The following is a 27,497-nucleotide window of genomic DNA, read 5'->3' on the forward strand; positions in this document are numbered from 1 at the left end:
TTTACCAAACCATTCTCCAGGACCCCTCTCTTTTCGCACACCACCTCGACCAAAACACCCCATATCTACCGCTATCATGTAACACCTTCAACAAACCTTCAAAATACTCACTCCATCTCCTTTTCACATCACCACTACTTGTTATTTCCTCCTCACCGATGTTCCCATTGGTTCTCTTGTCTTATGCACTTTATTCACCTTCCAAAACATCTTATTCTCCCTAAAATTATGTTTGAAGGAATAGTGGTTCCAACAATGTTATATGTTTGGGAGGCTTGGGCTGTAGATAGTGTTGTTCAGAGGAGGGTGGATGTGTTGGAAATGAGATGTTTGAGGACAATATTTGGTGGGAGATGGTTTGATCAAGGAAGTAATGAAAGGGTAAGAAAGGTGTGTGGTAATAAAAAGAGTGTGGTTGAGAGAGCAGAAGAGGGTGTGTTGAAATGGTTTGGTCACATGGAGAGAATGAGTGAGGAAAGATTGACAAAGAGGATATATGTGTCAGAGGTGGAGGGAACAAGGAGAAGTGGGAGACCAAATGGGAGGTGGAAGGATGAAGTGAAAAAGATTATGAGCGATCAGGGCCTGAACATGCAGGAGGGTGAAAGGCATGGAAGGAATAGAGTGAATTGGAACAATGTGGTATACTGGGGTTGATGTGCTGTTGATGGATTGAACCAGGGAATGTGAAGCGTCTGGGGTAAACCATGGAAAGTTTTGTGGGGCCTGGATGTGGAAAGGGAGCTGTGGTTTCGGTGCATTATACATGACAGCTAGAGACTAAGTGCGAACAAATGTAGCCTTTGTTGTGTTTTCCTAGCGCTACCTCGCGCACGTGTAGGGGGATGGGGGTGCCATTTCATGTGTGGTGGGATGGCGATGGGAATGAATAAAGGCAGCAAGTGTGAAATGTGTACATGTTTATGTCTGTATATGTATATATACATATGTATACGTTGAAATGTATAGGTATGTATATGTGCGTGTGTGGATGTGTATTATACACATGTGCATGTGGGTGGGTTGGGCCATTCTTTCGTCTGTTTCCTTGCGCTACCTCGCCAATGTGGGAGACAGCGACACTTGCCCTGGTTCAATCCATTGATGGCACGTCAACCTCGGTATGCCACATCGTTCTAATTCACTCTGTTCATTGCACACTTCTCACCCTCCTGTATGTTCGGGCCCCAATTGCTTAAAGGTTGATGAAGAGGATATATGTGTCAGAAGTGGAGGGAACAAGGAAAACAGGGAGACCAAATTGGAGATGGAAGGATGGAATGAAAAAGATTGTAAGTGAGCAGAGCCTGAACATGCAGGTGTGAAAGGCATGCACAGGATAGAGTGAATTAGAATGATGCAGCATGCTGGGGTCAATGTGCTGTCAGTGGACTGAACCAGGCATGTGAAATGTATGGGGAAAGCCTGGATGTGGATAGGAAGCTAGAGAATGGCTGTGAGCGAATATGGACTTTCTTTGTCTATTCATGGTGATAATGCAGGAAATGGCAGTCAAGTATGAAAAAACCATTTATATACATTTTAGAATGGTTGTTTCTGCACTCCACCTGCTCAAGGTTACACTGTGAATGAAGTCACCTTTGGCAAGGCTGTATCATTGAGAGTGTTATCTCTTTATAGAATTTTTCTTTCCAAAGGAGTCTACATTTCTCTGCCACTGGGTAACACAGCACTCTTTCAAAAAGATTGAAGAATGTAATGTCTGTAGCTGTGATTATAGTGAACAGTAGTTATAGTGCAATTATTTTGGTTATTATTCAGTGTAATATTAGTGGTTTGTTCTTGTACACAGTGAAATATCCAACACATCCTTGAAAGCACTACCACATCTCCGTTCGTGCTGACATCTGTGAGCAATGGTGCATCTAGTGAATGTGCTTACATATGCTCAGCTGTCTGCTCATGCTGTAAGTAGCTCTGTGTTTTGGGGTTGATTTTATTAATATATGACCATTTTTATGTTTTGCCTTACAGTTGTATTTAGTTTTATAGTACCTATTATCTGATACACTAATGTAAGACAGAGGTTTGATGATTAGGTGGAAGAAGGATTGATAAGTCAGTATTCAATATTTTTTTTTTTTATTCAGCATTCTCCCTTATCCATGGTGGTGGGGGAGAAAGATTACTACCCATGTATCTCATGCATGTCATAGAGAACGTGACTTAAAGGGATGGGCGCAAAGGGCTGGAAAACCTCTCCTCTTGTATTTATTTCAAAAAAAAATAAAAGGAATATAGGAAGGGGCAAGAGGAGAATTTTTACTCAATGGCTTGGTCATCTGTTCTTGACACTACCTCACTTGTGTAGGAAACGGCATACATGCATGAAAGAAAAGATTTATGATATATAAAGGGCATCCATACCTCCAGCCAGAGCCCTCCCCTGTCAACTCAGTTCCCTGTCTCACCAATATAGTGGATATTATGCTACTCTTGTGGATATTTTTTATTTTTTCTGTAACATGATTTGTTTTTTGTTGGAAAGGAGGGGAAGGGGATTTGAGCATCATTTCAGACATATGCCACAGTTTAGGAGTTAAGAAAGGGTTGAATTAGGATTTCATCTGAGAAACCATACTGTCCTAAGGCCATCATATACTAAGTTATTCAAAAGTAAGTCTACTATCCTTTGTTTAACCATTTAGATGCATAATGAAATTTCATGCTGGTTCCCAAAATAATGTCAGTTATCCAACAGTAGAATGAATCATTAACTTACCTTTCCCGTTACATTATCAACATCAGAAGATTTATTTTCTAGATTTGTCCCGAAATTTCCCTGAAATTCCTACTTTCTTCTTTCTTTCTTAGTTGTCAGCCATTTCCCACAATTCTCAGGTAGTACCAGAAACAAACATAGAAAAGGCTTCATTACTCGCATCCATTCTCAAGCTTTCACATGTAATGCTGTGAAACCGTAGCCCCGTATTCACAACAAATCCCTGTAGACCTTTCCATGGCCTACCTCGGCTGCTTTACATGCTGTGGTTCAGTCCATTGATTGCACTGCCCCTTGTATATCACATCACCTCAGTTCACATATTTTGCATGCCTTTCACCCTTTTGCATGTTCATCCCTTAGGACCCCTTGAACTTTGTTACACTCAGTGCATAAACATTCAGGTTCCTTTCCTCAAACATACAGGTTACTTTCCTCAAACATGGTAAATATATCTGCTTTCTTCTCATCTTGGTCACATCCAAATATATTCAGACAACTCAGCCTAAGCCTTCCAGGAAGATGAGCACTCGCTTGGCTCCTCCTTCTGTTCCAACCTTTTAGAAATTGAAATTCAGGAAGGGGAGGTTATGCAGCCTTGTTCCCACCCCTCTTAGTCATCTTCTACAACTTGCAGGGAATATGTGGGAAGTATTCTTTTTCTCTTATCCACAGGGATAACCCATGCTGAATAGAGAAATGTGTTGATTTACATAAAGTGCAGAAAGTATTTGACTTGCTCTTCCATAAATGGCACATGATTTGACTCAACTAAGTCAGTACACTGCTAAGGTCATTTTTTGTTATTTGAAGAGACAACTGTCACCCCTCTAGTCACCTTTTACAACTTGCAGGGAATATGTGGGAAATATTCTTTTGCCCTTATCCATAGGCATAACCCATGCTGAATGGAGAAATGTGATGATTTACATAAAGTGCAGAAAGTATTTGATTTGCTCTTCCATATATGGCATATGATTTGACTCAACTAAGTCAGCACACTGCTAAGGTCATTTTTTGTTATTTTTTTTGAAGAGACAACTATGATTGCCATTATCTCTTTTTCATCCTTGTCCACCATTTCCCATGTTAGCAAGGTAGGACCAGGAACAAAAAAAGAAAGGCTACAGTTGCTCACATCTATTCTCATGCTGTCATGTGCAGTGCACTGAAACCCCAACCTGTGTGCACAACCAGGTCCCACAAATCTTTCCATGGTTACTCCTGGCAGCTTCATATGCCTTATTTCAGTCCAGTGACAGCAAGTCACCCACTGTATAACACATCATTCCAGTTTCCTCTATATTGCGCATGCCTTTCTTCCTTCTGCATTTTCAGGCCCCAGTTATGGAAAATCTTTTTTACTCCATCCTTCCATCTCTGACTTGATATTTCCCTACTTCTTGTCCCTTACTTCCACTTCTTACATATATCCTCTTTGTCAGCCTCACCTAACTCATTCTCTCTCAAAATCCAAACCACATCAGCACACCCTCTTTAGTTCTCTCAACCACACTCTTCTTGTTACCAAATCTCTCTATCTCTCACCCTTTTATTACTAACTCAGTCAAACCACCTCACACCACATATCGTCCTCAATGAACTTACTATACCCCATCTCTGACTTCCCTTCCCTGCCTGCCCACTTCCCATATTTCAAGTGTCACACACTTCTCTTATACATATCAGCACTGCATCCCTAAATATCTCCCATTCCTCACCCATTCTACTTGCTTCATTTACTTTAGCCTTTTGCCATTCTGCACCATCTCTTCTGGTATTTTTTCACTCATGTCTCTTTTCCAACCTAGCTCACTTTCACTATCCTCTTCTCACTCATAGTTTCCTTTTTTCTGTAACACTTACAAAATTTTAACCTTATCCCCACCAGTTAATGGTCAGACATCTCACCGGTTGACCCTTTCCTACTCACCCACGTATGTATGTATGTATTATGTTCCTCTATTTAAACGAGGTATTCCTAGTCACTAGGCCTTAGCTCCACAAGTTATTCTCCTTTCCTGTTTGCCTCACTGAATATCCCTTGCCCCCACTTATGCCCTCAATTGCTGCATTATTCACTCTTGCATTTGAATTACCTTTCATTAGTACCTGATGTCTCTCTCAGCTGCTCCAAAAACACTTGCATCTCATTCTCCTTCTCCTCATCATTCCTGTTACATTATCACCAATAATCACGCAAAACTTGCTACCCACATTTATTTTTATCCACATCAGTCTGAAACTCACTTCCCTATACTTTTTCACATTTTCCCACATTTATTTTTATCCACATCAGTCTGAAACTCACTTCCCTACACTTTTTCACACTTTCCCATAACACTTGCTTGATCAGTAGTGTTACCTGTTCCTTTAGCTCTTGCCCTCACATGAACCCGTCTTTACTCTTAAGACATTCCCAAACTGTTCTTCACCTTAAACCCTTGAGCTTTGTATCGCTCAGATCCAGAACATCCAGGTTCCTTTCCTGAAACATCCTACCTCTCTCTCCTTTCTTCTCATCTTTGTTACAATCACATACATTAAGACACCCTCGGCCCCTTTGAGGAGGATGAGTACTCCTTAGTTGGTTCATTCTGTTTTGTCTAATAGAAACTGGAATACAGAAAGGGAGGGATTTCCAGGGCCTTGTTCCTGCCCCTTCGAGTTGCCTCCTACAACACACAAGGAATACGGAGGTGGAATTGTTTCTCTCCACTCTCATTATTCAATTTCGCTGTCTACATAACAGGTGCAGGATATTCCTAGAAAAACTAGATTTCTGGTGAAAAGTAAAAGCTTTTATTATGCCATGGTTTTATTGTAACTGTTGTTTCATTGTAAATTTTTATACTGACAATACAACAATATGTCCATTATGAATTATTTACATCTAAGTCTAATGAAAAATTTGGCTAATATCCAAAATCTAAATTCTGTTACCCACAGCTGCAAATTTTTCACAGCAAGATGCACTCTAAATCTAGGAGATTCTAGTTTTAGACATTCTCAGTCTTATGCCATTTGTGTACAAGAACTTTTGTAACTTAAGTCATTGATGGAAGTGGGTCAGGTGTTTCCACCTTATCATCACCCAGTTATTCTTCTCAGTTCAAAGGTGTGTCTGTAATTTTTCTGAGATCAACATGCCTGTTGAATGCTTTGAGGACCTTGAGTCACCAAAGTTTGATGTTATGTGGCTCATGGTTTGTTGCACAACTGCCATTTTTTCCTCTTCATCCCCCCAACTGTTCTCATAATTCTACATATTTTATATCTTCCTTTAACTATCTAAACTCCTGCCTGAGGCCTTGGCATCCTCTCATCTGCAAGCCAAGATCCTGTACCAACGAAATTTCAGTATTCATTAGAGGAAATGGTTGAATTCCTTCCATGTGGATGGTGGAGGATTGAAGCCCTCACATTCTCAATTCTTAATGATCTAAAGCAAATTTTTTCCCACCTCATTGCTTTCTAAATATTCTGGACCTGTTTCTCGCCTCCAATCCTTCACAGTGTAGCTACACAATCCTGCCCCCTAGTTGGTTCATCTGACCACACTGTCATAGATGTATCTATTTTAATGGCACTTTCCCCTCCAGCAGCCCCTTCTAAACATAGCACCTCAACAAAGCTGAGTGGAATAACAGAAAAATTCTCCTCTGGCTTTCCTTAGGTGAGTTACATACAAAAATTCTCTTCTGACTTTCCTAGGGTAAATAAGTCACTTGTATTGTGATGCTTCTGTCTCTGCCGAACACTTAGTAGAGGTTGTTGTTGTAGGAATGGAGGCATCTTCTTCAAATCCATGGTTCAACCGTTCCTGTTCTTAGGCCGGCCATCCATGTAAGAGATCAGGCAAATCAGGCTTAGAAATATTTTGCTTCCTCCCATTCAGCATTCAGCAGTGCCTGTAATCATTGCAAGTACAATATTTGTGAAGTAAAGTGATCATTTATTCAAAGGAAGTGTGATAACCTTTCCTTGTCATCCATTTATAGGTCTCTCTGGTATCTATCCAAGGGTATCCCCAACAACTTCTGTTGCTCTACCTTTCCTTCACTTTCCTGCTCTAGCAGTACTATATCTGTCTCTCCAATAGACAAAGCAACTCCCTTTGGTTCCTGTTTCTCCTCTAATTCTACCTATGATGACTCTAACATTCCTTCACTTCCTGATGCTCCCCTTTTTATTCCAATGCCACTTCCCATAATCTTTTGAACTGTCCGAAAATTTTTCTCTCTCTGCACACAAGCAAGGCTTGTGGTTCTGATAGCATCCACCCTAGTGTACTGAAAGAGTGTGCCTTAGAAGTTGTGCTAGTGCTTGTTCATCTTTTCAATTTCTGTTTCAAAACCAGAATTTTCCCTTCTTTTTGGAAGCTGGCATTAGTACATCCCAACCCTAAAAAGGGTGGCTGTTCTAGTCTCTCCAACTATTGTCCTGTTTCTGTGATATTTACTATATCCAGATTCTTTGATTCCCTCACTAACTCCTTTGTCCTCAGACATCTTGAATCTCACAATCTTTGCAGTATAGCTTGTGTAAGGCAAGATCCACTGGTGATACTCTTTCCCATCTTACTAATGTTTGGTCATCATCCCTGAAAAATTTTGGGAAATTTTATGTAGTTGCCCTTGATATATCAAATGCTTCTAACAAGTTTTGGCATCAAGATCTCATCTCTAAGTTCCAAAAAAACACTTTTTTGGTTCCCCTCCCTCACTTTGCTTTCTAATGTCTAGCTTTTTCTCTGGCCAGCGTATCTCCATGGTCATTGATGGATCAGCCTCTCCCCTTTTCACCATCAGAGGTGTCCTGTCTCCTATACTTTTTTTTTTATTTTTATTGGTGATTTCCTGACTTCCACAAATATCCAGATGCATTCATATGCAGACAACTCAACACTACATTCCTCCACATCCATCAGTTCTGCTACTTCTCACTTAGTTTGCATCTTCTTTTGACAACTTTCTCAGTAAACTCATTCTTGGACATGATATCTCTTTGGAGTAGACAAAATCTTGTTAAGTTTAATGCCTACAAGAGCCAGTTTCTGCTCATCTGTATAGATAATTTCACACAACTTTCCTCTCTCCTTCGATGGTTCTGTAATTCCACCTCTTGACTCACTGAACATACTTGGTATTACTCTGACATCCACTCTGTCATGAAAACCCCACATAATGGAAAAAGCTAAGTCTGGCTCAAAGATTGTGGGAGTCCTGTTTAGATGTCAAAATTTTTTCTTTTGAACAGTTGCTCTTTTTATACAAAGGATTGATCTGTCCTTGTATGGAGTATTTCTCTCACATATGAGGTGGTTCTAGCTGTGCACCCTTATTTGACAGTCTTTTGAAAGTGGTCTGATTTATATACACTCCTAGGATAACTCAAAAACTTGACCTGCTTGCCCTATGCCACAGAGTTGGTTTAGTCTCCCTTTTCTGAAGGTATTTCTTTGATTTTTGCTTCTGAGAGCTGGCGACTTGTGTGCCCCCACTAATATCTAGACCACATGATGCTCAGCATGCTGCTGCATTATATGATCACTGGCCGTTGGCACCTCAAAAGTGTGCCATTTTGATAACTGTTTCTTACCCTACACCTCAGAGAACTTACTCCCTTCTCATGTCTTTTCCAGTAACTATGACATGGCACATTTTAAGACAGGTTCATCACTTCTCCTAAAATACATAAATGATTTCCCTTGTCTCCTCTTTTGTCCTTCATTTCTTTCTTTATATTTCATCTAAGGCCCAGCTTTTCCTGTGACTGGAATCTCCAGTGTAAAAAACATGCTGCCAAAATGTCTTCAGTATCTGCATTGTTGCATCCCTCTTCCTCTTGCTACTCATGATTATTAAAGAAAAAAGAAACTGGAAATCATAAGCACGAACATAAAGCACTGTTTAGCAGCTAATTTTATAACCTCTTGCTTATATCAGCATGCGATGGAACATGAAGCATAATAGTTATATGGTAGTTACTAGGTGGTTGACGAATGATTCAGTGATATCATGCACAAAACATGAGAGTTAAAACATATGTGTTAAATGGCTTCTCATCCAGCATAGTCAGTCAGCTGATTGAATGTAAACAAACATTACGTGCTGCTTTGCTTACAAAAGACAGTATTCTAAAACTTATGGCCTATATTTACCTGATCAGAGGATTTACGTCTTACTCATGAATATCACAGGATGATATAGCATCAATAACTTTCCTAAAATGAATATCAAATCAGGCTGAAACATTGCACATACAAATGCTGAATGGAAAAAATGAGAGAAGAATGGTAAACACTGACTTATCAATCATTTTACTACCTTATTACAAAACTTCTGTCCTAATTTAGTATTTCAGATAAGTACTAAAATGTTAGATACATATTCAAGGTGTAACATGAAAATTGTATATATCAGTGAAATTAACCTCAAATAATGGGGCTACTTACTATATCCACATGACTTAGACAGCTGAGTTTATGCAAGCACATTCACAGGTTGTGTGTTCTTCTCAGATGTCAGCACACTGGGTGTCATATCATTGCTTTCAAGGCTGTGAGGATATTTCCGCTCGGTATAGTAGAGGGAAAAGATTTTGTGAAGCCATGGAGCAAACTCACTTCCCATGTCAAATGGCTATGAATGGCTGAGCAGATATATCTACTTTTAGCACCTGTTGGATTAAATCTACCCATTGTTGTAATTTTCATCATTGTATTAATTTTCATGTAGCATCATGTAAAACCTTTAGGATAATGAAGATTGACTATAATTACTTTGTGATAATGGAGTTAATTTCTTGTAGAATTTGCAATTTCTTATAACTAATATTAATACAACATACAATATCAGATATCAAGAGTCTATAAGGGCATATAAGGTAGTCTCCACATTTTTGGTGTATAAGTGTGCACGTTGTGTGTGTGGGCTCTGAAACTTTAGTGACAAATATTTTGCGCCATTTCTTTGTCAGGTATTAAGAAATGCCCTGCCTACTCAGTCCCTCAGCTAACTAAAGCCAGGAAGAAGTCTTCATCCTTAAAGTTCAAGATTACTATTTGGGATTTGATGAAAAATGGACAAGTCTGCCAGCAAGATTTCCGAGGAACATAACTTCAGCAAGCCAATCAAGTGAAGTACTGAGAAAACTTTGGTTGCATTGAAGAAGGCATAAAGCTCATCAACTTGAAGGATATCAAGAGCTTACAGCTTGCCATGCATGAGCATGTGGAGAATCCCTTTGACATGAGAACCAGAAATTGGGTGTGCCCATGCTTGGACCTCTCATTCAGAGGTGCAGCTATTGCATAAGGAGCTGATGGTGATTCAACCTTTGAAAGGCAAGTAAGCTATAGTTGCACTTTTTTAATAAGCTCAGAATGGCTGCAGTGCTTTAACAGGTGATATAATCTTCACTCTGTCTTGTTTACAGGAGAAACAGCTAGTGAAGATAAGGATGCAACTTTGTATTTTGTTCTGAGCTCTTGAAAGCAGTTGAAGACAGGGGCTGCAAGTCAGAACAGGTGTTTAACACTGATTAGAAAAATTCTTGTTTGAAGAAGTTGCCCAGCTTTACTTACACTGAGGAATGAAGAGATTAACATTATTAAGTCAGCATAGAATGGGAGAAAGCCTATGTTCTAGGACATCATCAAGAAAAATGAAGGCAAGCATTTGCTGCAGAGGACTGATGTAGCAGTAGCAAGAGAAACGCTGCATAAAAGGGGACTAGTCTGTGATGGAGCCTAGGGAGGATCGTGGCATGGCAAGGAATCTGTACCAGTTTATTGCTGTGAGGAATCTTGGCATCGATTGTAGTGTTTTGTTTGGCATAAACTTTTGAAGTGTCCTGAGGTTCTTCACCAGCATGAGTTATGGGATGGAAAGCAGGCTTCTATCAGAGTTAATGTGCCTATCCTAGAGGCAGTCCATCACTTGTAGTCAGCAGCAACTGTTAAGGATTCTGACGAACCAATTTCACCCACCTCTAGTTGGTGTAAATGACAGTGCTGAAAGAATTTGTGGAATACATGCATCTGCAATGAGTCTGAATTGCAAATACATATTTTCAACATGAAAAGTTTATAGATACAGTACACCTGGTACAGACCCAAGGAAGACTGGGCAGACAAGAACATATATTTCTAGTAAGAAAGAATCTGATGGTTAGAATGCATGAGAGTAGGAAGTAGGTGGTAGGCAGCAAACGACCAGGAAGGTATATTACCATTAGTACCTGCCTGGGTATTGGGAGGGTTATTGTTGGGTGCATTATGAGCCAGTGGTTCAGTGTTTGTCAAGTAGCACTCTTCTGACCTAGGTAGCTGTCTTTTCTTTCCGTGTTACCCACACATGGACTACTGGCATTCTTTCCTCAAACATACAGTCTCTCCTTGTCGTATATAACACTTGACATCGCTTAACTTACATAGCTTGTTCTTTGTAACTCTTGATTTTCCTGCGTTGACCTCTATGTGCTTGCCCTGCCTTTTGGCTAAATGGTAAGAGTAATAGATGGAAGTAGCAGGTAGAAACATTTAGGTTTGAGCATTAGGTAAAAGTAGTAGGTAATACCATTAGGTAGGAGTCATCAGTAGGAACATTAGGTATGAGCTTCTGCAAATGGTGTGCTAGAGTTGCCCCTCTGCCAGTGGCCTTTTAAGGCTAAGAAGCATCACTGGAGTTCTGTAGTTATGGAGACTTTATTGTTGTGGCCACCCTCTTGAGGGAGTTCCAGTTGGAACAGGCATCAGAGGTAGAGATAGATAGATAGTGTTCATGAGATGCAGTTTATGAATGGATTGGTTAGGGACTTTTCAGATCATGTGATGATATGCCTTGCGTTGACCTCTATGCGCTTGCCCTGCCTTTTGAATAAATGGTAGGAGCAGTAGATGGAAGTAGCAGGTAGAAACATTTAGGTTTGAGCATTAGGTAAAAGTAGTAAGTAGTACCATTAGGTAGGAGTCGTCGGTAGGAACATTAGGTATGAGCTTCTGCAAATGGTGCGCTAGCGTTGCCCTCTACCAGTGGCATTTTAAGGCTAAGAAGCATCACTGGAGTTCTGTAGTTATGGAGACTTTATTGTTGTGGCCACCCTCTTGAGGGAGTTCCAGTTGGAACAGGCATCAGCGGTAAAGATAGATAGATAGTGTTCATAAGATGCAGTTTATGAAAGAATTGGTTGGGGACTTTTCAGATCATGTGATAATATGCCTTTCATGTCACATGCATAGCTTAGCAGACACTTAGAAATTGCTGTGTCTGTCATTGTCCATCTGTCTCATCTGTTTGTCTATCTATCATACATTCTTCCTGTGTTGAGAGAAACACTCTAACCTGCACCTTAACCATAGTTGTAATTTGAAAAAATCTAAATCAGATAGTAATGAAAGTCGATATGGTTATTTCCAAGCTTCGTAAAAATTGGATTGCAGAAGATCCATGAATTTGAAGTGGATTTTCTTGGACTTATGGCCCTTATGAAAAAATTTAGCTGCAAATTCATGGTCATAATTTCCAGTTTCCAAATCACTTTCTCATTAAATGTTATGCCTTGGTTTCCCAGCATCTAAAGAATTCATTGGCATAAGACCCAAAATTCCAGTTTATGTTTTGACTTGAGTTTTGCCTTTTATACAAAGGTTTAATTTGCAAATTAACATTGGTTACAGCTAGAAAAATCTAAATCTCAAGTCCTATAACTTTATAGTTGCTTCCCACTGTCTAAAGAATTGAATGGCTTAAGAATCTTAACTCAGGTTTCTGAGTTATACCATTTATCAAAAGCTATAATCTGAAAGTTAACCTGGCTCATAAAACAAAGAAAATTCCACCTTCTCTGGAACTTAATAACTTGTTGTGTGTGTTGACAGCATAGTATGGCAAACACTTAAGGATGGCTCTGTCTGTCATTTTCATCCATCATGCCACTTCACTCTATAACTACTCACTTGGATTTCCTTCTCCCACCCTGCAAATCTTGTTTTTCAGGTTGTTTTCAAAATGTATTTTACCTCGATTTCAGAAATATTCATATTAAGATTAAAGAAATCATTTCAGAAGTTAATTGCATCCCCAAATTTCAGTTTGATAATGTATAGAAATTTTGTAGACATTTTAGCATAATGCATGAAATGATGTGGGAGTAAGGTCTAAGTGTCAAGTGAGTTCCCATTACACATTATTTATTTATTTGTTTTTACATTGAATTATTGATTGCTGATTAATATTGTTTTATTTTGTACAATAAATCTTTTCTAGTTATAATCAGTATGATTTGATGATAATTTTTTCATGAGAGCAAAACTCTAATAAAAGTATGTAAAATGCCAGCCATTCCTGTCAGATGCCGTGTAAACAAGGTCAGGAGGGTGCAGGCAACACTGCTTCCACTTATGCTGGAAAACGTTGTTCTTCCTCATTTTGTCCATCTTTTAATGTTGAAAGAGTTGGTTTGCATAGAATCATTCATCACTCTGCCCACAATCTGAAGATAGATCATCAGTCAAGTAATTCAGTATCATTTCTGCTTGGTCTTCCAAAGCTAGCAAAAAACTGCAGTTCTCTACCTTAAAAATTTACTAAATTGTGCTTTCATTGGCATGGTTAGAGCTAGACTGAGTGACCATGGGGAGAAAATATCATGCATGCCACTTTATTCTCAGTGCACAGCCTTGAAATAGAGGCTTAAAGCGATATGCATAAATATTGCTCAAGATTTGCAAAATGCATGCATAGTGCCATTGTACAAAGGCAAAGGGGATAAAGGTGAGTGTTCAAATTACAGAGGTATAAGTTTGTTGAGTATTCCTGGGAAATTTTATGGGAAGGTATTGATTGAGAGGGTGAAGACATGTACAGAGCATCAGATTGGGGAAGAGCAGTGTGGTTTCAGAAATAGTAGAGGATGTGTGGATCAGGTGTTTGCTTTGAAGAATGTATGAGATATACTTAGAAAAACAAATGGATTTGTATGTGGCATTTATGGATCTGGAGAAGGCATATGATAGAGTTGATAGAGATACTCTGTGGAAGGTATTAAGAGTATATGGTGTTGGAGGTAAGTTGTTAGAAGCAGTGAAAAGTTTTTATTGAGGATGTAAAGCATGTGTACAAGTAGGAAGAGAGGAAAGTGATTGGTTCTCAGTGAATGTCGGTTTGTGGCAGGGGTGTGTGATGTCTCCATGGTTGTATAATTTGTTTATGGATGGGGTTGTTAGGGAGGTGAATGCAAGAGTTTTGGAGAGAGGGGCAAGTATGCAGTCTGCTGTCGATGAGAGGGTTTGGGAAGTGAGTCAGTTGTTGTTTGCTGATGATACAGCGCTGGTGGCTGATTCGGGTGAGAAACTGCAGAAGCTGGTAACTGAGTTTGGTAAAGTGTGGGAAAGAAGAATGCTGAGAGTAAATGTGAATAAGAGCTATCATGTGTAATGCCCCGAAACCACAGCTCCCTATCCATATCCAGGCCCCACAGACTATTCCATGGTTTGCCCCAGACGTTTCACATGCCCTGGTTCAGTCCATTGACAGCATGTCAACCCCAGTGTACCACATTGTTCCAATTCACTCTATTCCTTGCACGCCTCTCACCGTTCTGTATGTTCAGGCTCCGATCGCTCAAAATCTTTTTTCCTCCACCCTTCCACCTCCAATTTGGTCTCTTGCTTCTCCTTCTCCACCTCTGACACATATATCCTCTTTGTCAATCTTTCCTCACTCATTCTCTTTATATGTCCAAACCATTTCAACACACCCTCTTCTGGTCTCTCAACCACTCTTTTTATTTCCACACATTCCTCTTACCCTTTCATTACTAACTCAATTAAACCACCTCACAAAACATATTGTCCTCAAACATTTCACTTTCAACACATCCACCCTCCTATGTACAACCCTATCTGTAGCCCATGCCTTGCAACCATTTAACATTGTTGGAACTACTACTATTTCAAACGTACCCATTTTTGCTCAAAGAGATAATGTTCTATCCTTCCATGCTTTCTTCATTGTCCCCAGAACCTTCACCCCCTCCTCAACCTGTGACTCACCTCTGCTTCCATGGTTCCATTTGCTGCTAAGTCCATTCCCAAATATCTTAAACACTTCACTTCCTCCAATTTTTCTCCATTCAAACTTACATCCCAATCAACTTGTCTGTCAACCCTACTGAACCAAATAACCTTGCTCTCATTTACATTCACTCTCAACTTTTCCTTTCAAACACTTTTCTGAATTCGCTCACAGTCTTCTACAGTTTCTCACTCGAATGAGGCACTATAGCTTTATCATAGGCAAACAACAACTGACTCACTTCCCAGGCCCTCTTATCCACAATCCACAACAGACTGCATACTCGCCCCTCTCTCCAAAACTCTTGCATTTACCTCCTTAACCACCCCATCCATAAACAAATTAAACAGCTAGGGGAACATCACACACCCCTGCTGCAGACCAAAATTCACTGGGAACCAATCACTCTCCTCTCTTCTTACTCATACCCTTGCCTTACAACCTTGTTAAAAACTTTTCACTGCTTCTAGCAGCTTACCTCCCACACCATATACTCTTATGACCTTCCACAAAGCATCTCTGTCTCCCTCATCATATGCTTTCTCCAGATCCACAAATGCTACATGAAAATCCATCTGTTTTTCTAAGTATTTCTCACACATTTTTCAAAGCAGACACCTGATTCACACATCCTTTACCACTTGTGAAACCACACTGCTCTTCCCCAGTGTGCCTTCACCCTCTCAATCAGTACCCCCAAACATAATTTCCCAGGAATACTCAACAAACTTATGTCTCTGTAGTTTGAACAATCACCTTTATCCCTTTTGCCATTGTACAGTGGCACTGTGCATGTATTCTGCCAATCCTCAGGCACTTCACCATGATCCATACATACATTGAATATTCTTACCAACCAATCAACAACACAGTCACTCCTTTCTTAATAAACTCTACTGCAATATCATCCAAACCCACTGCCTTGTTGGATTTCATCTGCAAAGCTTTCACTACCTCTTCTCCCTTAACCAAACTCTTCTCCCTGACCCTCTCACTTCGCACACCACCCCGACTAACACACCCTGTATCTGCCACTCTATCATCAAACACATTCAACAACCCTTCAAAATACTACTCACTTCACACACCACCCCGACTAACACCCTATATCTGCCACTCAATCATCAAACCTATTCAACAACCCTTCAAAATACTCACTCCATCTCCTCACGTCATCACTTCCAGTTATTACTTCCCCCCTTCACCGATGTTCCTGCCTTTTCTCATCTTATGCACGTTATTCACCTTCCAAAACATCTTTTTATTCTTCCTAAAATTTAATGGTACTCTCTCACCCCAGCTCTCATTTGCCCTCTTTTTCAACCCTTGCACCTTTCTCATGACCTCTTGCTGCTTTCTTTTATACATCTCCCAGTCATTGCACTCCTTCCTTGCAAGTATTGTCCGAACGCCTCACTTTTCTCTTTCAGTAACAACTTTATTTCCTCATCCCAAGACTCACTACCCTTTCTCGTCTGCCCACCTCCCACCTTTCTCAGTTCACATGCATCTTTTGCGTAAGCTATCACTGTTTCCCTAAATACATCCCATTCCTCACCCACTCCCCTCACATCATAGTGTTGATTGTAAGCATTTTGTGTCTGGCTGTCTCCAAAATCTCTCTTTTAGCTAAGAAGCACTGGTCCAGTATGCTTTGTACTTATCTAAACCTTTCATCATCTTGGTCACAGACTTCTTTGTTTGCTACATCTCTATCATTGCATGGTATTCTTTCTACTGTTTTACTTATTTTCCTTTGAACCTCTTTTTGTATGACCTTGAGTCAGATGTTCCTCTACATCAATCCTCATACTCTGTATCTATTGATCAGCTGCAGAATTTTTCTTCTGTACCTCCATGCCTACATTTCTTAAGATTCTGTATGTTTTAGTCCGTTTCTTTAGATGAACAGCTGCTGGCATTACTCCGTCTGCACCTCCCTGCCCACTATTGTCAGTTGATTCTTTGTGTGCTTTGTTCTTTGAGATAATTACCTTTATCTCAACAACCTCTATGACATGTAGAAAAGACCCATTAGACCTTATGAATCTTTGAAATTTTTTGTTCCAAATGACTGATTTTTCAGATCCCAAGTTTTTCTTACTTCTCACAATGCCCTTCATGAGCCTTAAGTTTCTCAGTTTCTTTAACTCCTCTTGTAGTTGTGTTGACTTCTGGTCTTGCTTTTTAACAGTTCCTCATAACATCTCCAAGCATTTGTTCTCTTGTGTTTCCTCTTTCATCTCTACTTCTTGTGTCTTCCTTATGGCTCTTGTTATGACTGATTGGTATTGATGCTTTCCCTCATTTGGGTCCATACCAAACTGGTCAAATTTTGAAATACAAACTTTAATACAATATGATTGGAAGGATGTAGATATATATGATGAATAGGATGTATCATGCAAAATGAAGATGTCTTGTATCATATATGTCATGTAAGTTGGCTTGATGACCATTTTTTGTCTATCAAAACTGAGCCTGTGGTTTTTATTTCTTTTGTGAGCTGTGTGTGCTGTTTTGAAGATGCATGTTATATGGGATGTCAGTTGTTGTGTGGTAGCTCCTCTGTGTTTTAGTTATTAAGGAATTTGCACCCTTCTCCTTGACAGATGGATTTCCTAATATAGGTGTTCTGGCTTGTGGCTGATGTTGGTGTTGAGGTAATAGGTTTCTGTTTTTAGAGTACATCATTAGCTTCAGTTGGTGTTTGTATTCTGTGGAATTGTCAAGTAAAATACGATGTACCTCTTTATGTCTCATAAGCTGAGTGCATTTGCTTACAGTGAAAAGATATCTTGTTCTATTTTTGCAAAGCTGTTAATGTTGATATAAAGTCTTATAGAATATTACAAGGAATAGACCAATTGTGGTGTTGATGTGTGTTGAAGAATCCATTATTGATTAGCCATTAATTCTAGTTTGGGTTTGAACATAGAATTGTTTTCATTAGAAAGACATTTTGATTAATTAATGGAAAAAGCCTTTAAGATAATTCTGGTTTTGTATCTCTTGGTACATATCCTAGCAGCTTAAAAGCAGCAGCTGTGATTTCCAGGATTTTACTAGTTATTAGTGCTTATCTTTTGGGTAAATTTTGAAATAGATGCCTTTTCCACAGCATCTATAAGCTGTTTTAGATAGTCCTTGCCTTTAACCATCATATAGATATTATCCTCATATGGGCATTAGATGGCTGGGTGGATTGCTGACTTAGTGAAACAATAAATGACATACTGGTAGTCCGCAAAAATGTGTAGCCTCTATGGAGACTAGTTGTTTTTACATCAAAATATATCTTATTCAAGATATTTATTCAGCTGATAAGTTTAAGAACATTAGGTTACACCTTCACATCTTTTTCAACTACCAGAGGTCACCATAGTGTATGAACTTTGTCACTGAGGCTATCACTTTTATGTCCATGCCTCCTTAGCTAAATTTCGCCTCCTATTGACTCCTTTTCATTTCTAGAGATGCCCTGATGATTACAGAATGAGATTTTAAACAAACTTGTGACTGATCTTTAGACTTCTCTTTGACAAGACCTAAAGGGTGTTGAAAAACTCTAGGTGAAACACAGAAAGGTTTTATTTATTTGGTGGCTGTAAGTATGTGTATTCTGTCTTTTGTCTCTGTTAACATTTTCAATTTTTCAATGTTTTGTGTTGTTACAGGTCACTTTTCTACTGTTGAAAGTTTGAGAAGTAAAAGTTTTTGCTTCACTTCAGGTCAGTTTTACGTAATTAGTGACGTACTCACCAACACTTCTCCAAGAAACCTTGCTCCACGAACCTGTGAGAGTGTCATGAACCCCAGGTTAGGAGGTGCCACACGTGAGGAGAAACGCAGAGTGACACACAAGGAAGTAGAGCGCAGGAGACGAGACAAAATAAATACCTGGATATGTCGTTTAGCCAAGATTATTCCAGACTGTCCTGAAGCCCACTCAAAGAATGCCCAGGTACTTGAATATGCATTTCACTTTTTTAATGTGCTTAACTGCTGATATATGATCCTTAAATGTGTGTGAAGTAAAATCTTCAGTTTTCTGACTTGAAACATAGGCAGTGTGTGTTTGGAAAGTGGTCCATTGGCTCTGTATTACTGGCTGTACCCTCTTCGTGGACTTAAACATAAACAATGCCTGTATTCCTTCCCTCACCATCTTCCCCAAGATACACTTCCCAGTTACAGAACCTGTCCAATGCACACAGTACCTGTTTGTGTGGAGATATTAACTCCCACTCAAGATCCTTTTGGCAAAACACTTTTAAACTAACTGCTTTCTTCCTGCTTCCTTAGCCTCCATAACCAGCCAACCAGACTTCAAACCCTTGACCTCCAGTAGCCAGCCCCATCTGATTTTACCCTTTGTGTCACAGCACAGTACACAAGGACCATCTGAAGCTCACTACGCGAAGTCTCCCGTGACCACTTACCCATTCTTATAACACTTCAGACTTTCCACACAACTCACATTGCCACCTAGAAACACACATATTATAAGAGGGCAGATTTATTAGTATTCACACAATACATAGAATCCAAGTTTCAAAACTTCACCTTTGATAACTTCTCATCCCTATACCAAGCCATCTCATGCTTCATCTGCACCACTAACCAAGCCAGCTAAAAGAACATACCACAAATGTAAAGGTACCCATAGATGATGTATGCTCTGGGCATTAAGTCGAGTATGCCAGATTTTGGGAGTTTAATAGGTCTTGGGAGTGGAAGTTTACCAAAGTCAGATCGAATTCCCAGGATTGTTGCCAACATCAGTGAATGTTTTTATTGTAAATACAGGTAACTTGTTAAATCGGCACCTTTAGAACCTTGGTCATGCCGGATAATTAGTTTAACCATTGAAACAAGGTTTTTAACAGTAATATTGAAAAAAGTATTAATGTAATAGAAATAAGAAATATCAACTAAAGACAGAGAATTGTTGAATAGCATTAAACAAAAGAGCATAGCATGGGTGAATCCATCCCTTGAAAGCTTTGTGCAAATCAGATGTGTTTATCAAACATTATTACACTGTTAATGGAGTTGTGCTCCATACTGTTTGATAATACGAGTATTTTCAAGTCCTCTCTAGAAGAAATCTGTGATCATACCACCCTGGGGCTATGGTGTTTGAGGAGACTTAAGTCACACCACACCATCCTGCCTGCTGTGCTGCTGCTGAATCACATGTTACAATAAAGACATTCTTTTTCCTTCTAATCTCATCCTGCACAATAACCAGGCAACTAAATCAAATGTTATGAAAGCATTAAGAAGTGAGAGATAGTAAAACATATAAAAAGGGAGTGAAATAGTGACATACAGTCGTGTGATTGGCTGTGTACCATCTTATGGTAACCAGTAGTGATCAACTGTCTTGCTACCAACAGTCTTCCACCTCGAAATACTTGTTCTATTGTTCCTAAAGTCATTGCTGAAATACATATTCATAAACATTTATGCTTCCACAAAAGTATTCATTCCCTCATTACTCACTCATATCACTCTTTTACATGGTATGGGTTACATCTAAATAAACCCACAGGAAACGAGAGAGATGTCAAGGTTTTGTCTATATCTCAAGAACCTTCAGGGCAACTTCAGTTACCTTGAATATGTCTTGAGAAATAGATGAAAGCTTGGCATTTCTGTCTTTCTGTTTCCTGTGGGTTTATTTGTATTTAATCTCCATGGTACCATTGTGGTCATTTTGATTGGTATGAATTACATGTATTGATACATATACCTTACACAATGATAGACTCGCTCTCATCTATCACCACTCACATAAGTGAGTATTGCTGAATAAAAGAGGAATTTTTTGAGGATAAGGCAAGTGAAAATCAAAACTCTTGAATTCATCAGAAGTAGATATTCGGTTAAAGAACATCTAATCAGGGTAAGGGATTCAGGGGGGAAAATAATAGATGATGATGTAAAGATATACGAGGAAATAAGTTCAGAAGTGTTCTCACAGCAAAAGACACTTTAACTCCATTGCTGTTTAGATAGGATGGGTAGGAGGTTTTAGAAAATGGTGAGATATCTATAAAAGATATAAACAAAATACTAAAGGGTCTTGACCCATACAAAGCTCATGGTCCTATGAAATTTCACTGTATTATGTGTTGAAGATGTGGTCATACACATAAACCTTTTGAAATACCATTCAAGATGTTGCTGGATAAATGCAAAGGGCAAACATTATATCTATTTATTAGACAAGAGACTGGTACATGTAGTCTGTAAGGTACTGGAAAAGTTAATCAGAAAGCAAATGGATGACTTTCTGCAAAGGAGAAATAATGTAAGTGAGAGGCAACACAGTTATAGGAGGAGGTCATATTCAATGAACCTCTTAGGTTTCTGTGAGAGAGACTTTCTTGCATGGGAGGCTGATTAAGAAGCCCGAATACCAGGCAAGAATAAGGGTTAGACTCCTCCAGTGGATAGATTATCCTAATTGAAGGAAACAAAGGATGCATGTTAGCAGAACCCTATTCAAATGGGTGGTCATCCGTGGAGTGCCCTTAGGTTCCGTTTTGTGACTGTTACTCATTTTGATCTATGTAAATGACTTGCCTGAATGTGTGGACTCCTACCTGAATATGCATCAGTGCTTTTGTTGTACTTTGATGATTTTCATATCTTTTTTCACAAAAGCTTCAGAAACTTGATATTTCATTATATATATGTTTTTGTAGGTTGTATGTTAAAACCCTGGATCACTTTAGCTTAAACCCCTCTGATGCAGATGTAGCCATGACGTACATAGTTTCTGTATTTCATGGTCTGCAGACTCAACATAGGACCTCTGGCTTTTCCCTCTGCTTTTTATATCATAATCCAACATGATGCTGCTTTGTCTTTCATGTTTTTCACGTTGCAAACAAATCTCCTTTTACAACTGGCTTTAACCTTTGGATCTGTGATTAACATTCTGGAGTTTAGTAACATATATAATATGAATAAGAGGATTTCATAGAAAATACTTGGACCATACATAACCTAGTGTCCACGATGTATACCAATTCATGATTTATACACAAACTGGTTTCACTCATGGCATCAGAGATCTGGCCACTCAAATTGAAATCAGATTTACTGCTTACATTATACTGAGAATAAAAGCAGAATGGGGATTTTGAAAAAATGTTGTTTTATGAAGGGTGCTGTTGTAACGAGTTCCAGATGATGAAGAATTTACAGAATTTGTTTTTATGAGGGAATCCAGTTTTTAAGTGAGAGTGGCTAATATTGTAAAAGTTAACAATGGTAGCAAAAGTTTACTATACAAGGTGCAGTTCTGTCATGACAAAAGGAATTAAAGTCTTACTGTAACCAAAAAGGCAAGACTGACAATCAGTTAAAGATTTAAATTCTTTTCATGATTGAAGCTTGTAAACCTCTTTACTGTAACTGGGTTTACTTTAGGGGATCAATTTAAGGCAGAAAAATGTGACTGGAAAGCGAGAAAAATAACACTAAGAAAGCTAAGTAAATTACTAAAGTGTTCTAAAGAGACTGAGGAATCAATTCATGGATCTTTAAGGGTGTTATGAGTTGAGAGAGGAACTTAGGGATATGAGAAATATGGTTATTGATTGAAAAAACAATGTTTGATGGATGGGATTCACATACATAATCAGAGGAAAGGTGAATGTATAAATAAGCAAGTAATGTCTGGTGAGTCTTTTCTCAAAGTCCTAGAGGCTAATCAGTTTGAGGAAAGGAGTGAAACATTGAGAATCTAGTGATAATTGTGGGTAGAGAGCAGCAGAAGGAGCAATATCTGCAAATGTTCACCTAGAGGGAAGGACTAAAATGCATATATAAAAGCTGTTGATGGTAATGTGTAGGGAGTTGCAAATAGAGCAATTTCTGTACCTAATCAACATTTCCAGAGTATAAGATTGATGTAGATGAACATAGACCTGGGGTCACACACACAGAGGTATACAGGAAAGTAAGAAGCAGTAGAAAAAGTAACATGCACTGGTAGAGTTGTAGAAATCAAGGAACCTACAAACATTTATGAAGCTCTGATTAATTTTTTACACTATAGAATTTTTCTTTCTTTTGAGTGGGGCATGTTATATTACTGTATGTCAGTCACTATTTAAAAAAAAGTCTTAAGTCTGTTTGATAAAAGGGATAGAAAAGCACTTAGCATAACCCTGACACTAGAGGGTCAAAGGAGCTACCAGAACATGTTTTATATATATGCTGTTCTTAAACATCCTTACAACGGTTTCATCGGTGGAACTAGTTTACAGTACCAAGCAAATGCATCTATCTTGACAAGCAAGTATCTGTTTCCTTGATGAATTTAAGACAATCCTGACACAATGTCCATAGAAACTCTCTCTCCCATGGTTACTTGGTCTCAGGGTATAATAAAATTGAATTTGGAACCATTGTGTTACCTGTATGCTGATTGCTTGTGGAACATTTGCCTAAGTACTGTGCAATATGCTTTGCCATCTTAGGTCAAAAGTACTTTAACCAAGTCTGTTCAGTGCATCAGTCTTTACTTGGATGAGCTGCCTGGGTTATATCAGTCATAATCATGACTAACAACTGGGATATTAAGCTAGTCAGTATAACTAACTGTAAGACTGTATGAGCAGTGTTTCTAGTTTCACTTCCCAATATAGTATTTCATCCTGTAAGGGAAACTCCCTAATCAGAACAAGGAGTTTAATTGTTAGGTTAGAAATTTCTTTATGTAAGAACTTTATCACCTGTGACCAGACTGGGTCATTTTGGGCAGTATTCTTAGTTATCAGGGCTACATTCTGCACCAGTGCATCTGCTACAGTTCTGTTTTTCAGCAATGTACTCTATAGTCGGATTGAAATCCTGTATAGTCAGTGACCATCTAGCAAACCTTCCTGTGGGTCTTAGATTTCGGAATAAGCCTACTATAGGATGGTGATCGGTAAACACATGAACTGGGTAACTGTAGATATGATCCTTAAAATGCTTCAGTGCCCAAACTATTGCTAATGCTTCTTGCTCTGTATTGCTTAGAAATTTACATTTTGACTTTAATCTTTTGAATTTGCTACCTGTAACTTCGGTGCTTCCTCTAAATTTCTCAGATGAGTAGGGACATCCTTACTGTTAATTATGATTTCATCAAGGTTGACCATAAGGGTCAATCCTATCAAAAATTTGAAAATCATTATCATGAGCCTTAGAAAGGTTATGGGCAATAATGGAACCTTGTGAATTCTTAGTGACCTGTAGGGGTGCTGAATGCAGTCATTGGTTTTATTGGCATCATAGAGTGGAATTTATTATATTTTTTATTATACTTTTTCACTCTCCCGCATCAGCGAGGTAGCGCAAGGAAACAGACAAAAGAATGGCCCAACCCACTCACATGCACTTGTATATACATATACGTCCACACGCACATTTATACACATACATAGACATACATACATACATACATGTACATAATTCAAACTTGCTGTCTTTATTCATTCCCATCGCCACCCTGCCACATATGAAATAGCATCCCCCCTCCCCCAGAGAGGTAACGCTAGGAAAGGACAAAAGGCAACATTCGTTCACTCTCAGTCTCTAGCTGTCATGTGTAATGCAACGAAACCACAGCTCCCTTTCCACATCCAGGCCCCACAAATCTTTCCATGGTTTACCCCAGATGCTTCACATGCCCTGGTTCAATCCATTGACAGCACGTCGACCCCGGTATACCACATCATTCCAATTCACTCTATTCCTTGCATGCCTTTCACCCTCCTGTATGTTTAGGCCCCAATCGCTCAAAAATCTTTTTCACTACATCCTTCCACCTCCAATTTGGTCTCCCACTTCTCCTTGTTCCCTCCGCCTCTGACACTTATATCCTCTTTGTCAATCTTTCCTCACTCATTCTCTCCATGTGATCACGCCATTTCAATACACCCTCTTCTGCTCTCTCAAAAACACTCTTTTTATTACCACACATCTCTCTCACCCTTACATTACTTACTCGATCAAACCACCTCACACCACATATTTTCCTCAAGCATCTCATTTCCAACACATCCACCCTCCTCCACACAACTCTATTGATAGCCCATGCCTCACAACCATATAACATTGTTGGAACCACTATTCCTTCAAACATACCCATTTTTGCTCTCTGAGATAACGTTCTCGCCTTCCACACATTCTTCAACGCTCCCAGAACCTTCACCCCTTCCCACACCCTGTGACTCACTTCCACTGCCATGGTTCCACCCGCTCCCAGATATCTAAAACACTTCACTTCCTCCAGTTTTTCTCCATTCAAACTCACCTCTCAGTTTACTTGTCCCTCAACCCTACTGAACCAAATAGCCTTGCTCTTACTCAATTTCTCTCAGCTTTCTTCTTTCACACACTTTACCAAACTCAGTCATCAGCTTCTGCAGTTTCTCACCCGAATCAGCCACCAGTGCTGTATCATCAGCGAACAACATCTGACTCACTTCCCAAACCCTCTCATCTACAACAGACTGCATACTTGCTCCTCTCTCCAAAACTCTTGCATTCATCTCCCCAACAACCTCATCCATAAACAAATTATACAATCATGGAGACATCACACATCCTTGCCACAAACCAACATTCACTGGGAACCAATCACTTTCCTCTCTTCCTACTTGTACGCAAGCCTTACATCCTCGATAAAAACTTTTCACTGCATCTAGCAACTTACCTCCTACACCATATACTCTTAATACCATCCACAGAGCATCTCTCTCAACTCTTATCATATGCCTTCTCCAGATCCATAAGTGCTACATACAAATCCATCTGTTTCTCTAAGTATTTCTCCTATACATTTTTCAAAGCAAACACCTGATCCACACATCCTCTACCACTTCTGAAACCACACTGCTCTTCCCAATCTGATGCTCTGTACATGCCTTCACCCACTCAATCAATATCCTCCCATATAATTTCCCAGGAATACTCAGCAAACATACACCTCTGTAATTTGAACACCCACCTTTATCCCCTTTGCCTTTGTACAATGGCACTATATGCATGCATTCTGCCAATCCTCAGGCACTTCACCATGAACCATACATACATTGAATACCCTCACCAACCAGTCAACAACAAAATTACCCCCTTTTTTGAATAAATTCCACAGTAATACCATCCAAACCCGCCGCTTTGCCGGCTTTCATCTTCCGCAAAGCTTTCACTACCTCTTCTCTGTTTACCAAATCATTCTCCTTGACCCTCTAGCTTTGCACACCACCTTGACCAAAACACCCTATATCTGCCACTCTATCATCAAACACATTCAGCAAACCTTCAAAATACTCACTCCATCTCCCTCTCACCTCACCACTGCTTGTTATTATCTCCCCATTTGCCCCCTTCACCGATATTCCCATTGGTTCTCTTGTCTTACGCACTTTATTTACCTCCTTCCAAAACATCTTTTTATTCTCCCTGAAATTTAATGATACTCTTTCACCCCAACTCTCATTTGCCCTCTTTTTCACTTGTTGCACCTTTCCCTTGACCTCTTTCTTTTATACATCTCCCACTCATTTGCACTATTTCCCTGCAAAAATCATCCAAAAGCCTCTCTCTTCTCTTTCCCTAACAATCTTACTTCTTCATCCCACCACTCACTATCCTATCTAATTTTCCCACCTCCCAGCTTTCTCATGCCACAAGCATCTTGCACAAGCCTGCTTCCCTAAATACCTCCCATTCCTCCCCCACTCCCCTTACGTCCTTTGCTCTCACCTTTTTCCTTTCTGCACTCAATCTCTCCTGGTACTTCCTCACACAATTCCCCTCTCCAAGCTCACTTACTCTCACAACTCTCTTCACCCCAACACTCTTCTTTTCTGGAAACTTCTACATATCTTCACCTTCGCCTCCACAAGACAACAATCAGACATCCCTTCAATTGCCCCTCTCAGCACATTAACATCCAAAAGTCTCCCTTTCATGCACCTCTCAACACGTCATCCAATAACGCTCTCTTGCCATCTCTCCTACTTACTTTACATATACTTACGTATATCTCTATTTTTAAACCAGGTATTCCCAATCACCAGTCTTTTTTCAGCACAGAAATCTACAAGCTCTTCACCATTTCCATTTACAACACTGAACACCCCATGTACACCAATTATACCCCCAACTGCCACATCACTCACCTTTGCATTTAAATCACCCATACGTATAACCTGGTCTCGTGCATCAAAGCTGCTAACACACTCACTCAGCTGCTCCTGAAACACTTGCCTCACATGATCTTTCTTCTCATGCCCAGGTGCATAGTCACCAATAATCTTCCATCTCTCTCCATCCATTTTCAGTTTTACCCATATCAATCTAAAGTTTACTTTCTTACACTATCGCATACTCCCACAACTCATGTTTCAGGAGTAGTGCTACTCCTTCCGTACCAACCCCTGAATTTACTCCCAAGACATTCCTAAAACAATCTTCCCCTTTACCCTTGAGCTTCGTTTCACTCAGAGCCAAAACATCCAGGTTCCTTTCCTCAAACATACTACCTATCTCTCCTTTTTTCTCATCTTGGTTACATCCACACACATTTAGACATCCCAATCTGAGCCTTCGAGGAGGATGAGCACTCCCCGCATGACTCCTTCTTCTGTTTCCCCCTT

The 27,497-nt window shown here is 39.5% G+C and overlaps 1 protein-coding gene across 1 annotated transcript in view; it reads left to right on the forward strand.

Annotated features, from left to right (window-relative positions):
* Usf (upstream transcription factor usf) overlaps positions 1-27,497 on the forward strand; it is a 148,243-nt gene that overhangs the window by 101,793 nt on the left and 18,953 nt on the right. The window contains exon 4 of the mRNA XM_071664990.1: positions 18,555-18,787. Within this exon, the coding sequence (XP_071521091.1) occupies positions 18,555-18,787 (233 nt within the window). The remainder of the gene's footprint in view (positions 1-18,554; positions 18,788-27,497) is intronic.

The sequence above is a fragment of the Panulirus ornatus genome, chromosome 9 (assembly GCF_036320965.1).
Source record: "Panulirus ornatus isolate Po-2019 chromosome 9, ASM3632096v1, whole genome shotgun sequence".
Taxonomy (NCBI): domain Eukaryota; kingdom Metazoa; phylum Arthropoda; class Malacostraca; order Decapoda; family Palinuridae; genus Panulirus; species Panulirus ornatus.